At 47.9% G+C, this 18,097-nt stretch overlaps 1 protein-coding gene across 1 annotated transcript in view; it reads left to right on the top strand.

Annotated features, from left to right (window-relative positions):
- LOC119441288 (probable ubiquitin carboxyl-terminal hydrolase FAF-X) overlaps positions 1 to 18,097 on the top strand; it is a 540,581-nt gene that overhangs the window by 13,898 nt on the left and 508,586 nt on the right. The window contains 1 exon segment of the mRNA XM_049661116.1: positions 2,234 to 2,441. Coding sequence (XP_049517073.1) covers positions 2,234 to 2,441 — 208 coding nt within the window.

Raw genomic sequence — 18,097 nt, 5'->3', positions numbered from 1 at the left:
CATTATAAGTAGATTGCTCTCTAGTTGTCTTGGTCTGCGACTGGAACCGGTAATGGTGCATAGGCGCGTGTATACTGTACTTGCACAAATATAATACAAGTATTTTGTTTTTTCTAGATTTCTGGCCTCAGAACGTTGCATTACATCGAGACACGAATATAATGTGTTTTTTATTTTATTTTATTTTTGCCGCAATTCTCAACAAGGGCTCAGATCGCCACAATGTTGACGACAACGGCTCTGAATGGCTGCCAGTACACTGTCGCGTACTTTGGCTGGAGACAGTGCATGCGCATGGTGTGTAATTAAGGAACCCATGACAGGGGACCCTTTCTACTCTTAATATGCTTCACCACATAACGAGATGATACAGCAACGGAAGTGATTTAAGGGAACCGCTCAATTTTTATACCACGCATATCAGACACGCACACCTCAATGCATGTCCCAATTTGAAGCGAACAGAGTTAGGCCTACGCTGTCTACACACAGATGGCTTGGATTTCAATCCGACTTGGCTAGCTACCTACTAGTACATAATGGGAATTATGATGCCAGCTGTGCTGCATGACGCAGTTGCTTTTTTTGTTTTTTACCGGTGGGGTTGGGGCAGTATTTTGGGAGATTTATGGTCGTTTCCGTACAATGGGAAGGATTGGTCGGAATTTGGGAGCCTCCCAAGTGAAATCGGGAGAGTTAGCAAGGTATGCATGGCTCGCTTGTTCTACATAGGATGATAAATAGGATGGCAGGGGTGGAGTGGAGGATAGCGTAGACATCAGTGCCACTGCAGTCTGTAGTGTTTGAAGACCTAATAATAAGTTGCATGGTTTACGCAGAGCACCTAAATTTGGCCCCTGATTTATTGATTGATTTCACATAAGGTTCTGAAATCCTGATAATTCAGAGTTTCTTAATTCTAATCGTCAAATAAGTAGAAATGCTCTGTTGGTGCCAGCGAAGCCATATTTATTTGAAGATAGTTAAGCTCCTGTGAATTTGAACGCTAAGAATGGTGCATTGGTTATTTCGAACAAAATTTCTCGCTCCCAGGGACTAGTGTTTGAACAAACCTGATGTGATGTCGAAAAAACATGTCGATTTTGTTACTGCCAAAGCCTGCCGCGTTTTGGGCTTCCTGCGTTGTAACGCCAAACATTTTCCTGTAAAAACCAAAGAACTGTTATATTATCAAATGTTAGAAGCATACTTGAGTATGCTTGCACAGTCTGGGACCCGAAATCTCTACTTGACATACAAAAGCTAGAAAGAGTTCCGAATTTGGCTGTTCGATTCGTTTTTAATGACTATGGTAGGTTTTTCAGCATATCGAGTGCGAAAAACACTTTGCGCTGGGACCCACTTCAAAAACGTAGGGAAGTTCTTCGGTTAAAATTTTTTCATAACATATTTCATTCAAGAACTGGAATTGACCGAACCCAATATATATTTAGGCCTGATTATGTGTTCGTCCGAAGAGACCATTCGCTCAAAGTTAAAGAATACAGGTGCCGGACTGACCTCTTCAAAATGTCTTTCTTTCCCAAAACAATTTCTGACTGGAACAAATTGCCTAAGTGTCCATAACATCAAATGACTCATTTTATTCCTTGCTGTGAAATTTTTATGTTTAATAATTTTGTGTTTTTCCTATTTCAATGTTATTTTTTTTTTCGCCGCCTGTGCACGGTAGTACTTTGTGCACCTTTTCCTTCTTTCTGGCACTGTAATGCCAGAAATGGCGCTGTGGGTACTGTGATAAATAAATAAATAAAAGGAGAAGAGCCCCCTAGTGCTCCACATTCGGCACGCTGGAGGACTGCGTGCCTCAAGCTATCGTCTTTCTCGGCTCACCCTCGCATGTTTTCTCTTGCACCTACAGCATGCAAGCCGCGATCTTATCGCACTTGGACTTTATCCAGAAGCTAGGCTTCTTCTGGCACGTGTCGTCGCACGCTGATGGTGGAAAGATGAGACTCGATGCGAGCCCAGTGACGGTATTGGTGTTGTGCGCTTTGCCAAACACTTGATCTGGCACGATATTTAAAGGGACTCTCCTTAGTTCGAGCACTGTTTTATTCTAATAAATTTCTGGTCCCCTTGGAGTTCAAGTCAACGAGATTCTACTGTACTACTTCCTACACTGCTAACTTGATGCAAAGGTGTCGAAATTGTTTGAGGGTCCACTTAGCATTACTCCATAGAGCCAGCACGCATTCTTCTTGAAATGCAGCAGCAGCCGCAGCAGCAGCTTGCCGAGGAGCCCCCTGCGGAAGAGGCCCCCCCTTCCGTGGTGGTGGAAGAGGAGGAGGAAGAATTCCCACTGGCGGAGCTGGCGCGCCTCGACGAGATGATCAACCGGCCACGCTGGGTGGTGCCTGTGCTACCCAAGGGCGAGCTCGAAGTGCTACTTGAGGCTGCCATCCGCCTCTGCAGGCAGGGTAAGTGTTGCAGAATGGTTGTTAGCCGGGCTTGTTGGTACGACAGCACAAAAAATTAGCGTAGCTTGTACTAGTGGCGCAAGGCTAAAAAAAACAGCGGAGCTGATCGGCGATGTACTTGGGTTAGGCTAAGCACTACCAAGTCATCCCCAGCATTTTCTGGAATTTATTGATTATTGATCGATTGTCGATTAGCTATTGATTGGCTATCGAAGGTTTTGCGCCGTACACTCGATTTACCATCCTCGAGATTAAACACTTTCACTAGTTCACAGGGGTATGTGCCATTGCGCTTGGACCCTTTCTGCACTACCGCCAGGATTGGCCCACATTTTCTATTCGCGCATTACGGACTGATTGTCGGCTTAACAGCTCCGCTGTTAAAAGGGGACAAAAGATAAAGAGAACAGAGGACACGGGCACAGACAGAGAAAGTGTTCTTCATACCATTTTCTCCCTTGTGTTTGATGTTGTTACTTTTTTTTTATTGATTTTGTTTAGGGGAGCGTTGCTGCCCTCGGCCTTATCCCCATCATGCTTGAAATACAGTTAAACCTTGATATAATGAACTTTAATATAACGAAACTCTTGATATAACGAAGTATTTAACTTTCATAACTTATTTGCCCATAGAACGCCATGTACTGTATTTATTTGAATCTAGGCTGATAGTTTTTTTCAAATAATCATATACGAAACTCTAGGGTCAGCTTTGATTCGAGGATTTTAAAAAAACGTGCCAATTTTTACTGAAACTGATAAATATGGTGCATAGTTAGCGCCATCTAGAAAAGTCAGTATCGCAGCCACTACTAACCGTGCTAATAGCCAACTGCAGTACACAGCGACGTCGCCATTTTGACCTGTGTCGTGTCGGTATGGGGTAGTATCGGCACGCGCCGTGTAATGGCACCAAACAGGCGATGCCACTATACAGTAGCCGACGGATTTTTCGGACTCCAAAAATTCGGACTTGTTGGATATTCCGGACTTCATAGATGTACCGGCAGGATTCCCATAGAGCTAATGCATTTTCGCGACCGATTTTTCGGACTAATATAGGTGCCAATGTTCGATTTTTCGGACTGAATCGCTCGCTCCGAGCCACGCTATCCGATCTTGGAGGCCGCCATGTTGGATTTTCCGCTGGCTTGGCCGGGCTTAGCTTCCAGTGCCCCCCTGTATAGCCTTCAAGATTAGTACACGCACGGTATCCTCTCGTCTCCGAGGCCATGCCCGCTCTTCCTTGGCCAACAAAACGTTCCAAAAGTGGCACTTTTCTTTTTTTTTTCGGTCAGCTCGGCACTATCATCATATCACTTTAAGCGGAAAGTGTCGGTTGCGCCGTACGCTGTGCGCGGGTGAAAGCTTGCGAGGGTCAGCCGGCAACCACAATTTAATCTCACGCACGCGAGAAAGGAAGGCGGCCGGAGGCGCGCGGACTTTGTTCGCTCGCGGGGCAAGGGGAGAAGGCGGCGGAGACGGTGGGGAGTTGCATTCAGCTCTTGCGGCTGCTGCCGACGGAGCTGCCACGCAGGCACCGTATCTTGAAAGCGATCTGCTATGTGGCCGAAGTGTGCGCCCGCGATCTGCGATGGGTACAAAGGGCGTGCGCTGAGTGCCAGCAGCTTCGTATGCGCCGTTTTTTTTTTTCGTTTTTTTTTCGACGTTCGCGTTGAAGCGAGAGAATAGACAGTGAGAAGGTCAATTTGCCCGCGGTCATCGAGCGAGATGTGTTCATGTAACCTGTGCGCGCGTGACACCGTGCTTATTTAGTTAGTAAGCGCATAGTTACAACTTTATACGGCCGATAAAACTAACATCCTTACTTCGTATTGGTGTCTATTAATTTGCTATTGCAATCGATGCTCCGCCTTTTGGGCGAAACTACGACATTTTTCTTAAGCCGGCCTCATAATTGTTTTCTCTTGGGGATGGGGGGGGCGAGTTTTTCGGTCTGTTTGGTTTATCGGACTGCTGGATTTTTCGGACTATTTTTCAGTCCCCGCGAAGTCCGGAAAATCGGTCGGCTACTGTAGTGCCGCAGAGTCAGCGCAATCGTGATATCTGCGATCTCCCAATTCATTAGCGACAATTCTGGAGCCGGACATTTTTGCGGTTCTCCTTTGACGATTGCGAAACGTCAGAGCGCGCTTAAAAATCATCGCCTGGCGGGAAAAAAGCAAACTGCTTAGAAAACTAAAATATAGTTCTCCTCCTTCACGTCCAATAACAGAGTATGTCCGTGAGTGGCGCAGAAGGTCACGGAAAGCGGCGTTTCAAACCATCGATAGAAGTCTAACGATGCCCAATGGGCGCGGTACGGAAAGAGTTTAGTCGCAGACTCTCAAATTCAACAAATTTTTTTCTCATTCAAATTTACTTTTTCTGATTGCACTACAATTTGGAAAATGTTGCGGTCCCTTCCGAGTAAGAAAAGTCCACCGGCAACTGCGTATTTGCATAAAAGGCAGAATTTCTTTATACAGTCGCCGACCGATTTTCCGGACTTTGCGGGGACCGAAAAATAGTCCGAAAAATTGAAGTCTGAAAAATCTTGTTCGCCCTAAAAAAGAAAATTGATTGGGCTTAGAGTGGTATAAAAAAAATTAATAATGCCCTGCCTCATACTATGCGTGGAGGCGATAAGATTTGCTTGGATTTGCGCAAGACTGACGTCGTCTCTGCATACAGTCGAGAAGAGCGTCACGGCGTTGGCGATCTCTGTTAACGGAGATCGCCATGGAGGTCGAAAACACGAGCCTCGTTATTTCGCACGTGGCCTCCGCGATCAGCTCCAGCCATCCCATTCGGCTCGTCGCGCAGCGGAGAAGTGTAATCTTGCTAACTTCGTAACGGCTCAGCAACGGCGCATCTGTTGCTGAGCCGTTACAAAGTCAGCAAGATGACACTTCTTTGCTGCGCCACTAGGTGGCTAGAAGAGGAGGTGTGAATACCGGCGGCGCAAGTGTGACCCCTCAGCGTGTTGACTGCGGCGCGGGAAGGCACGCAGCCGAAATGAGCGCATCGCCAGCCTCGCGTCGGCTGCATCTCTACCACCGAAGTGAAAGTGAGCCCGTTTCGGATATCGCGCGCTTTCTGCGAGCGTCAAAGAATAAATCTTTATCATGAAAACAATGTTATGTCAGCCCACATGCTTACTCCTGTGAAATTTTACGGGCCCAGTTCGCATCGTATCGAGATTCAAACGCGTTTTGTCTGTGCACATTTCGTGAAGTGGCTCGGGTGTTATGGGCTAGTGGGGGGGGGGGCTTCGAAATAATTTGATCACTTCGGGTTATTTAACGCACAATGACATCATACGGCACACGGGCGCCTCGCATTACGCCTTCCTGAAATGCGATCGTTGTCCTCGAGATCAGCAATCACCCTATGCGTGCCGTAGGACCTGTAAACTGCAGACATTACCTGATAACGTTTCGACGTATTTACAAACCACTTTTCTTTCACTGCGCTTAGCGCACCCAGGATCTCTGCCAGGTGGGGGGGGGGGGGGGGTTGACAGTTTGCCAATACCACCTAAGCAGCACTAATTTCAATGTCTTCACGGGAAATTGTCAAACAATGCACTTTTTGCGCAAGTTTGCGAGTGTGCAGACGATTGCGCATCTTACATCTTAGTTGCAGTACTCAAAGGCGCAAGGAAGAAAAGGGTTAAACAACCCCCCCCCCCCGTCAGTGCGCCACTGGCTTGCAGACATGTAGCATGCCATTTCGACGCTCATATAAGCAATTTACATGATTGCAGACAGTGAATCAAGAGATCTGGTCATGAAATCATTTATTTACAAGTGAGGAAAAAAAAATTGGGAAACTTTACAACACACAATGTTTCAGTGTTTTCCGTTTCTTCTCACTTCCCTGCTGATTCACACCTTTACGCAAAAAATGAATCCTTATGAGGCATAAAAACGTATAACTGATGCTGTCAGGGCAGCAGAATGGTCTCGGCAACCAATTTTGGCATATCACCAATTGACTGCAAATCTCGGCCACAGCTTTGGCATGCAAGCGTGTTACACTGAATGCACGAGTGAGTTTGTTTTCAAGGGCATTGACCAGCTTATAGAACGATTCCGAGGGATATAAAGGCCCTCAAGGTCCCACTCTTTGGATGCTTCTGATGGAAGTTCTCTGGGGATATTGCCTTATCGCTAATACATGCTGCTTTGCAGTCTTCACAATGTGTGGGCAAAACACGCCTTCTCGCCAAATAACCTGCAATGTAATAGACTATCGGTGCGTCGCTGCGGTGCTCAACATAACATTGGTGCCAACATAACAAATTGCCGAGTTTTCCTGCAATGCTTTGTCGGCCCTTGGGATCGCTCGAGCCCATTTGGCAAACGCTTGTTTGTAGGCAGGGGCACGAAAGACAGATACTTTTTCTGAGGTTTTCCTGTACCCAGTATCACATCCAGGCACAAAGCACCAACGCTCCCGTCTTCTTTCGGTGACGACTGCATCTCACCCTCGAATGACGGAATGTCGCGAGGAACACTCCAAAACAGGCGACGAGACCAAACTGACAGCAGATGCACGGAGGCGCAGACCAGCGTGGCTTTACCGCGTCGCAAGCGGCAGTGCCACATTCCCCCTGTGGCATCGGGCGCAAGGGGGTCACGCGCCGAAGGAAAGCGCCGGTATTCACACCTCCCCTTCTAGCCACCGTAGCGCTACGCGCCGAATGGAATGGCTGGAGCTGATCGCAGAGGCCGCGCTTCGCACCACTTGGCTCTCGCGAAGGCACAGGATGTGGCGCTGATCACGCAAATGCGAAGCCGCACACGTCTCTGAGGCGCACACACAAGGTGAAAAATAGCAAACAAGCTTTGAAAAAAAAAAGTAATAAAAAACGTATTTTGCAATGTGATTATGACGATAGTGGTAACCGGAAAAAGAAAGAAAAAAGTGTCGGTCCACTAGAGCGTTAGATCAGCTAAGGAAGAGTGGACATTGCCTCTGAGACAAGAGAATGGCGCGTGCGTGCGTGTCCCAATCTTGGAGGCCATAGAGCGCGCCACTGGTAGCCAAGCCTGGGAAGTCAGCGAAAATCCAACATGGCAGTCTCCAAGAAATGGTAGCGTGGCTCGGAACGAGCGATTTTATTCCGGAAAATCGAACTTTGGTGACTAAATTCGTCCGAAAAATCGGTCGCGAAAATGCATCAGCTCTAGGGACCAGGACGGTGCATTTATGAAGTCCGGAATATCCAACAGTCCGAATTTTTGGAGTCCGAAAAATCAGTCGGCAACTGTAATGAAGCAAATTGCCGATTTTACCCACTTCTTTATCGAGGTTTAATCTGCCAGTGCTGTGTGTGCACCATTGAGAACAGCATATTGGCAGCAGCATAATCATGAACACATTGCATTTTCAAATGTTTAAAATGTTTTACACTGGGTTACAGCAATATTAGCCCTGTGTTTGGCTGGTGGAGCTCTGTGCCACGAGGTGGCTGGGCACCATGCGGTCGTTCACATTTATGCCTTGCCCATCCGCCAAAATGGCCAGCTCACCTACAGTGAGCTAAAATAGCTCACTATAGCTCACCTGTGTTTAGTGGCATACTGGACACTCGACGCTGAACGCTCATAACGCATGCTGCTTGGATAGTTCTCGCTGGGATCAACGGCCATGTGGCTAGCGGAGAGGTCGGAGAGGCTTCGCACACTGAAAGTAGACAACACGACCTCACATCGTGCCCAGAGCCAGTGAAGGTGGAGCTTCGCCTTGATCGCTCGGCGAACGAGTTGAGAGAAAGCATGGCTAGAGAGGAGGGTAACTTGTAATAATCGCAGCTCTCTTAATATGAGACACTTCGCTTAAATTGTGGCGCAATTGTTTTACTGTAGCTGTACCCTATGCATCTAAAATTTGTCCAACCATTTCAGGGACCCTGTAATTTTTTTGTTCCTGGCACTTTCGCGTTTCTATCTGCAGTTTCCTTTAAAATGTCATTTAAAGAATGAAATGGGCGTCGTAGCTCTTCCAAAACGGTTGCCGGCTGGTTCCAATAACCTGCCATTTTGAAACTAGCAGCGCAGCTCTCCGCATTTTTTTTCACAAGCTTGTGATATACTTTACTATAGTCGAGTCTCGCTACAACGAAATTCAGGGGACATGCAAAAAATTTCGTTGTGGCGGAACTTCGTTGACACGAAATTAGCAAGTAAATACGTACGCCAAACGGCAAAGCTGCAAACGAAACTGAAACCGTCGTCCTGGCAATCTCCGCGATGGCATGGGGGCTGTGGGGTCTCACATGTTCTCTTGGGACAAAGGACGAAAACGCAGTAGTGCAGACAATCAAAAGGGCATTATGCACCTTTCATACACTAATGCATACTAGCCGAATTACAACCAATAGAACATTCACACGGGCGCGCGACAAATCAAGGAAGTCCGACTCACCACCGCGACCCGATAGCGAGTGAATACGTTCGCCCCATGCTATGACACCATCGCCTAGTCGTTCACGTGTACAGTCACGCGAACGGTGGCGCGCTCGAACGATCCGTGTTCGTCCATACCGGTCCCGCTCTTAGCCTCACGCGACGGTCGCGCGAAGTGGGCCGGCGCACGCGCGAAGCGTTCGGCCGTGTTGGTCGCCGATCCCAAGCCAAAGAGAGAGCGCCTCCGACCTTTTTCTCCCTAGTCACCCCCCCGCGGTGGCGTTAGCATCGCGACACTAACGCCATCTCTCGCAACGCGCCGCAACCACCGCCGGGCTTAGCCACGCAGAGAAGCTGGACTACAGGAGACATGCGGGGAAAACAACATCAGGGGATGCGTGAGAGTCGCGCATCCCCACATCCCCCCAACCTTAAATCACTACACATACGCCGGCGAAACATGTCACAAGGCCTATCAACGCGCGCGTCGCGAACAAAAGTTAGTACATGCGACAGTGGCGCCGCCGAGTAAATGTCCACACGTTTTCCACAACATGCAAGCCGACATTGTCTCTGGGGTGCACCGCTGGCATCCGTTGGTCACAGCATCAGCTCTGCAGATTCGATGGCACGACTCGAGCACAGGACTCCAGAAACGGCGACGCAGAAGTCGGCCCGAGCAAGCGTCGCTCGCGCCGACGCGCCCTGCCGGCGAGAGCCGCTGTAGCCATTGGTGACTGCCGCTCTTTTCCCAGCCGCCGAGGGTATCGAGCCGGACGAACTGGCCACAGGCATCTGCATCGCCTGGGTAGCTCGATTGTAGTCCGGGGAGGCAGCGCTGACGATGTGCAGGTGACAGCAAACCAGGGGTGACTTCGCTCACGCTGCGTACACTCAATGCACTCGACAAACACTAAAGTAGGGCAAGGGAGAGGAATTCGGCATACGCATCGCCCACGTGGTACGATGTTCAATTCGGCTAGCGAAATTTTGGACGGCATTTCAGATGCTAAGTTCACGTGAACAAAGCTTGCTTTCTTGAGTCGAACGAGTAATTTCAATTCGTCAATTTGTGCGAGGCGAACTAATGAGGGAAGCAATGTGCGACATCTCAACACCACAGTCCACCAGGTTGTGTCCCTCAACGTGCGACAGGCGGCTTTGTTAAGCCTTAGGCCTAATGCGTCGCTACTTTGACAACAACCGGCATCCAAAAAAAAAAAACACCCAAAATGGGCACAAGAACAGGCAGCCGCGAGGAGACGTTAGCTCTGTGAGGTGGTCCTACTCCGCTCGGCACACAGCATCCGAGTTGACGGCGCCCACCGTCCCAGACGGTGTCGGAGCGCCCGGTGCCAGGCCGCAATACCAGTCAGCCTGTAGCGGCACCCGTGGCCCGCGGCCACTCGGCTCCCTGAGCCTCGACTTCCGAAGTCAAAGGTATAGAAGAAGCTATTTACATAAGAAATTCGGACCACCCACGAGGCTTCCGTACTCACTCGCTTCAGGCTTGCCAATGCTCCGCGGGCGCTAGGCCTCGCTCTCCCAGGATGCAGACCACGTGGCACTCGTACCGACGAGTGTACTTCAAAACACTTGCGAAAAGGCTTAGCATGTTGAAAAGTTCAAACACGCTACAGCAACCGTCGCTCGCTCAAAAGCACACCGCCGACACTAGCGATCAAAATCCATGCTAGACTACGCTTCGGCTGAAAGATCTCGAACCGAGCAAAACTGTTAAGGGGGGACGCGGCTTTCGCATCGCGATATTTGGCCAAAAAACCGATTTTTTGAAAATCACATTTTCAGTTTGTATGACTTCTTTTCTATTTTATTTCAAAATTTCGTCACGGAAATTCGCGCGGAAATGATGTAAAAAATGTTTATCGAAGCTAAGGTGGCGAGGAGTTTCTCGAAAATAGCGAAAAAACGGCATTTTTCAAGCCGCGATATCTCCGCAACCGCGTAACCTAGCGCCGCCATCTTGGTCTCTATGGATAGCGCGATTCTCCGTCTTCAAATCTGGCACCTCGGCCAGCTGCACCAGGCAAGAGCAAGCGCACAGCAAGCAAAAGTTTCAAGGTCTCGCGGCGGTTTCTGATCAGCAGCGCGCGCCACGTGACTGTACGCGGCTCCGGATTGGTCTCCCGGGCGGTTGCCCTTAGCAACCGGCGGAAAGGTCGTCTGCTCGCCGCTACGGTGGCTAGAATCGCCGCGCTGACGGCGCTGAGGAGCCGATTTCGCGTCTTTTCAAGTCGTCGCGGCGTGGTTTAGAGATTGTATCTCACTTATGATAACGGACCGGCGCTCGCTTGTTAAAGAAACGAAAAACGTTGTCAAGCTCAGCCCTTCTTAGCTTGGAGAACGGCTCTCGTCTGTTATCATGGGCCGGCGATTGTTCAAGAAGAAACGCAAGACTGCGCATCAATTTGGTGCTCGTAAGTCGAAGCCACCGATCTCTAAAACAAAGTTTGCTCCGGCGACTTCAGCAGTGACAATGACGGTGGCATGCAGCGCGACGCGGACGTGCAGCTGAGCACCTCAAGCACGGATGGAACATCGTCCGTGCGTATTGGCGAAACTGTTCAGGAACCCAGTCGAAAAAGCAATGCGGAAAAAGAAAGCTGCAAAAGCTCGTCAGACCATCAGGTCAGATGGTCAAGCGATGCCGCATCGCAAAGGACACAAAGGACTATAACCCTGGTGCCTATTAAATTTTGACAACTTTGAACTTTGTTTTCTCAGTACAGTTTTTTTGGCATGTTGCTCAGCTCGTGGAGCAGATATCTTGGTAACTACTTTACACATTTTGATTGCGTTTGTTTTGTCAGACTCACTGAACTGTACTTTAGGGGATAGCGCTCTTTTTTTTTATCCTAGTGTTTTAAGAATTCGTAGTAGGGTTCCTTGTTTGCAGTGTAAGCGTGCTCACTGCAGTGGGACTGGAGAAAACATAAACTACAAATTTTAGTGTTGAAAAAAAATTATTCGAGAACGCTATCCCCTTCTGCATACATTTGGCTGTGCATACAGTATTTAACAAACTTTTCACTTGATTTCGTAAATCCTCCAGTCCCTCCACGAGGTTCAAGAAAGAAATAATTTGTCTAGCACAAAGTTTTCATGGTACCACTTTGAAATTTTTATGAAAGCATCATAGAGCCATTCTTATTCTATGTACCAATTTTCATTGACATCCACCAAGAAACAAGAAAGTTGGTACCGAAAGCCGCGTCCCCCCTTAATATTATCATCCGATGCCCCAAGAGGTCCACGTTGGGCAGCCAGATGCGAGGTGTCACACATGTGCTCTTGGGACAAAGGAACGACAACGCAGTAGTGCAGACAATCAAAAGGGCATTTATTGCACCTTTCATACACTAATACATACTAGCCGAATTACAACCAATAGAACATTCACACGGGCGCGCGACAAATCAAGGAAGTCCAACTCACCGCGACCCGATCGCGAGCGAATACGTTCGCCCCATGCTGTGACACCATCGCCTAGTCGTTCACGTGTACAGTCACGCGAAACGTGGCGCGCTCGAACGATCCGTGTTCGTCCATACCGGTGTCCCGCTCTTAGCCTCGCGCGACGGTCGCACGAAGTGGGCCGGCGCACGCGCGAAGCGTTCGTGCGTGTTGGTCGCCGATCCCAAGCCAAAGAGAGAGCGCCTCCGACCTTTTTCTCCCAAGTGACCCTGCCGTTCGGTGGCGTTAGCATCGCGACACTAGCGCCCTCTCTCGCAACGCGCCGCAACCACCGCTGGGCTTAGCCACGCAGAGAAGCCGGACTACAGGAGACATGCGGGGAAAACAACATCAGGGACGCGTGAGAGTCGCGCATCCCCACAGGGCAAACGATGAGACTCACCGAAGGCAGTCAATAAAGTCTCAACTTCACAAGAGAATGCATTCCGCACCGCTGTTACAGCATTTTTTGTACATTGCGGCTGATACCTAACCCAATGCGCGTGCCTGGCCAATCGCGAAAGAACACTCATTTTGCAGCACATGCACCGCTGCAATGAAGCAGTTTGAATTACAGTAAAACCTCATTAATTCGGATTTCACAGGAGCGAAAAAATGTCCGAATTAACCGAATATCGAATTATCGAAGGTATCCAGAAAACAATAAGCAAACGCTTACTACGTTAACACGCGTTTATTTAGTGAATGAATGAGCAAACCCTGTTGCTATTTTGCGCAAAAGCAGAGCGGAAGGTGGAATTCTCGTCATCTGGTGACTCATTGGCTTTTGCAGTGGCCATCGAGGCCTCACGACTTCCTTTGCAGCACGGCCATGGCACTACCGTTCGCACTAGCGTGCGCACATCCTGATTATGTTTTCGCCACTGAGCTGATCGCCAACAGATCGCCTGTCCATCGTGATGTAGCCGGTGCTCTTCATCCTCGATAGCTTTGCACAGAGTCAAAACGAAATTGTTTGCCGCAATCGCTGCTGAGCAAACCGCAGCCGCTATTGACGCGATTATGAACGTAGATTTTGCGGTGCTGAAGGCACGCAGCCGACGCACGCACCGAGTCGGAACGAAACTACCGTTCGCTGCAACAACTGCGGACAAAACCGCGGTTGCTATCCATGCAATCATGGACGGTGACTACGCCGTTTTTTAGGCACGCGGGTGACATGCGTACCTAGCGAAAACGAAGCTACTGTTTGTGGCAATCGTTGTAAAAGAAACTGCGGCCGCTGTTGACGCGATCATGATGGCGACTACGCAATTATGAAGCATGTGGCTAACGCGGTGTTATGCGCGGCTGTAAACGCAAGAATAAAGGCTTTAAAGGTAAAAATAGGCACAAAGCATTCCAGCATTGCTGTCATTCACGTACTGATGACTATGGCGACGCGGACTCAGCCGCTTCGTTTCAATTGGGCGCTAGCGCCGTTTTTGCTCTTTTGCCTCGCACATTTGTGGCGCTCCTCGCTCGCTGAGCTCCGAAAGTTGTCCGAATTAACTGATATGGGGCCAGACACGTCCGAATTAACGAGAGTTTGATTGCATTGAATTATGCATACGCCGGCTGGGACCAGAGGACTAGTCCGAATTATTCGATTTTCCGAATAATGAGGGTCAAATTGACGCGGTTTTACTGTTTCACAATTTCAATGCACATTTATGACAAAGTCAGCAAGCTTGGAAAGCTTGTGCTTACCGGAAGTTTTATTCACAGAAGTCAGTCAGCCTGGATTTCTTACGCTTCACAGCAAGCAAAGGCGTTATGCGAGTCTTACAGTTCGTTAAAAGAGCCATTGCAATGCCATTGTCGTGAGCTCTGATAACTTTTCTGATGAGGTCAAAATCATCCATCAATTCCAAAGCAGTCTCGAGTCATGTGTCTAGCGGATTGTCATTTTCCCCAGACGAGGAGATGTTGGCGTTATGTTGACAGCAGCGGCTGTGGCGCAGCCTTGCGGGTGCTGTACTTGATAGCGATCTGCGACGTGCACAAAGTGCGCGCCTGTGCGGGACTCATTTTCAAAACGATCTGCGATGTAGGCAAAGTGCAACTAGTGCCGGTAGAGTCGTGTGGGCTGTGCTTTTGACGTTCGCGTTGAAGCGAGACGCGCACGATTGTCAATTCGCTCGCTGTCACGCCTCCTCACTCCAGCTGGTTGACAGTGAGTTTCCGCAGTTATCGAGTGAGATGTGTTCATGTTTACCTGTGCGCGCGTGACACCGTGCTTGGTAATTCAGTTAGAAAGCAAATGTTTACAAGTTTATACGGCCGATAAAACCACTATCCTTAGTTCGTATCATCATCATCATCAGCCTATGTTTATGTCCACTGCAGGATGAAGGCCTCACCCTGCGATCTCCAATAAAACCTGTGTCTTGTGCTAGCTGATTCCAACTTCAGAAGTATCGCAATCGATGCTTCCTCTTTCGGGTGAAACTGCGAAATTTTTTCCTTCCGCTTTCTGCTTTCGTGATCATATGTGCCTCCTCCTCCTCCTCGAGAGAAATTTACGCTTCTTCGTTGGCGTAGCCATTTCAACCGAACACGCATTGCATAGAAAACAATAAAACGGCAGCAATGTGGTGATCCCTTAAGTCTCGTGCAGGCGTGATGGCCACGCGTGGCTATGGATTGCAGTGGCTCAAATCGGAACTTTGAATTTCATTTAGTTTGCGAAAACCTCGTTGAAGCGGACATATGATCATCACAACTTTGGAAGGGCCTTCTAATTTGACTACTCGGCAGTTCCAATTTCAATTCAGTCTCAGTTTCGTTCTCGAAAAGTTCAATGAAGCGGAAATGCCAAATAACACGCCTTCGTTATGAGGAGACATTTTTGTATTACTTTCTATGGGCAGCTGACAGGCAATCGGAAAATTTTTGTTGTGGTAGGAAATTTCGTTGTCGCGGTGTTCGTTGCAGGAGGATTCGACTGTACCAGTGAGTGATAGTGGATTCTGCATACAGTAGCGAAGCATTTTAGTTGGCTGGAGGTGGAAACTACTGCAGCATACCGGCATTTTCTAAAGGTCTTGCCGTTACGACTGCAGCATCAGCCTCACACGCACCGAGAGCTGCAAAGTTGTTTTCTGTGTTGCCTCGGCCGAAAAAGTATGAAGTTCAAAAGGTACAACGTCATGTGAATATTTATCAATAGAGATGTAAATGTAGCGTCCACCTCCCGATGACGGCGCAGTAATTGCTGGCTCTTTGCAACTGCTTAACAGCTGCGTGTCGTGCCACGCTCATGTCGATTCGGACAGCTTGAATATCGACTGCAATGATAAACTAGCAGCTTTGCCCAAATTGTCCAAATAGCTGTAGTGCACACGATGCCACATGGAGAACTGCGTAATAACTAGAGTGCCGCTGTCGTGGCTTCCGTACACTGTACTGCCCAGATACGCTGTAATGTGTTATATCTGGGATTGTTGTAAGTGGGTTCCACTGTATTTGTGGGCTGCTCTTGCCACTATGCCACTGATTTAGTCCTAATCGTGTACACTGGCCCATGGCATTGTCACATTAACAGACCATGCCCTCATGAGTGTACAAACTGCTTATGTGTGTGTATGTAGCACTTGTGCTTATGTAATACCGTGACACAAGCGACTGAAGTCCTATAAAGTGAACCCCTTTGCTCGATGGGGGCGAAATGAAGACAACACCAGTGTACAGGTGCACGTTAAAGAACCCCAGATTATCTAAATTAATCCGGAGTCCTCCACTATGGTGTGCCTCATAACCAGATGATGGTTTTGGCACGTAAAACCCCATAATATAATTTTTACTTTGCGCTAAAGGACCGTTATGAAAAGGAGTTTCACCGGTAACACGCAATACGGCATGGTCTCCTTTTTTTAACTCTAACTGACTATATGCTCAAGAATTGTGGATCTGGTAAGCAACAACAAAAGTGAAAAAGCATTAAGTATGAGAAAAAGAAAGCATGATGCATAAAAGACTTGCTGCAAAGCACTAAAATTTGCATATTCATTATTATCGATGTGCTTTTTTGTCAGTAGCAAAATTTTTTTGAACAGCAAGGGGCAGTGATTGCGCACTTGAGTACGGCCTGTCAGGAATGCGCGTCAGGTGTCTGATCAGGCACGTATTCCAGACCGACCGTGGGTGAGCGACCATAAGTAGAGCCCCGTCGAGCAAAGTAAAGGGGATCACTTTAAAGGACTTTAGTTCGCTTGTGCGTCACAGGTATTACATAAGCACACGTGCTACATTACACACACATAAGCAGTTTGTACACTCATGGAGGGCATGGTCAGTTTAATGTGACAATGTCATGGGCCGTTGATCGTGTGTGTCGCTATCTCGAAACTATATGCTGCACCGTGAGATGACGATGTTTTTGACGACCGTTAATTTGCGTGTCGCTGTCTCGAAACTATATGCCTCACCATGGGACCACGACGTTTTTGGCGGCCGTTAATCAGGGTGTCGATGAGTCAAAATTATGCCGCTCCGTGACACTGCCTCCTACTTTAAGAATATTACAGCATAATGTTCACTTGCACGAGTGGCATTTTCGGGCAAAAAAAAATTAATCGCACAGACCACTACACGCCTATGCATGCAGCACCAAAATCCTCCAACTTAACTGCAGAATGACCCTAAATAATTGATAATTGAAATGTCATATGTTCGTACTTTACATCCATTATTAACGCACGTAATAGTGCAACTGAGAGCCTTGTTGACTTCACGGATGTACCTTATGAGATTCACTCTCACTTTGCTGTCAAAAACCTTGCGTGCGACTCACGCATTAAAGAAACAAACAACAAGAAACTTATGCAAATTACGCGTTCAAGACTACAAGAAGATTCGTGCTTATTTATAAGTACTTCCACGCACTAAACGAAACTCAATTGCTGCCGTCTTCTAAATATACGTGCGAGACACGCACAGCCTTAGACATACCCTTACATAATACGTCGAAGAGAAAAGAAATCTGTAGAGTATACCATTACTAAAAGCAATCCATGCAGTCCGTTTCTAAGGCACGGTACTCTCCACGTGCGTGTGGGAACAACCATCCGGCGAATTTTAATATCAGCTGAAGTAGACTGCAGAATAACCAATATCTAATCTGATACAGCCTTATTGTCAGAACTCGCGAAATCCGAAAACAGTCTTAGTTTGGAGACTCATGCAAACTTTCTACATATCTCTGAGAAAAAAAAAAAAAACACAGACGCTATCCTTTCTTGAGTGTTCAGCTATCAAGTTTTCCTGAGAGCAAACATCAAATTAACTCTAAAATTTAGCTGCCTCTACCACGATCAGAAGAGACCAACACTGCCCTTTGCCTAACGAACGTTCCTAAAACTCCAAGTTGTTCCAAAGTATCCTCAGAGAAATAAATAATAATAAATGCGACTTACCAAACGTGCCTCGAAAGAAATGCACTACTGTCAAATAGAACACGACTTGTCACGAACTAAAACGCCGTGGTCTCACGGTACGGCATAGTTTCGAGACAGCGACACGCCGATTAACGAGTGTTGTATCATATAGTTTGGAAGGTCACGCATAAGTTGCACCATTTGATGAGCGACGCTTCTGCACGAGTTCGTGACAAGTCGTGTTCTGTTGACAGTGGCGCTTCTTCTTTCGAGGCATTTGGTAAGTCGCATTTATTATTATTCATTTCTCTGAGGATACTTTGGAACAACTTTGAGTTTTAGGAACGTTCTGTAAATTTAGGAAAGTTCTGAAAAAAAAAAATGCGAG

This window comes from Dermacentor silvarum, chromosome 2, assembly GCF_013339745.2.
Source record: "Dermacentor silvarum isolate Dsil-2018 chromosome 2, BIME_Dsil_1.4, whole genome shotgun sequence".
NCBI classification, from domain to species: Eukaryota; Metazoa; Arthropoda; class Arachnida; order Ixodida; family Ixodidae; genus Dermacentor; species Dermacentor silvarum.
Note: the sequence above shows the minus strand (reverse complement) of the source record. Positions and strands in the feature narration are given on the sequence as shown.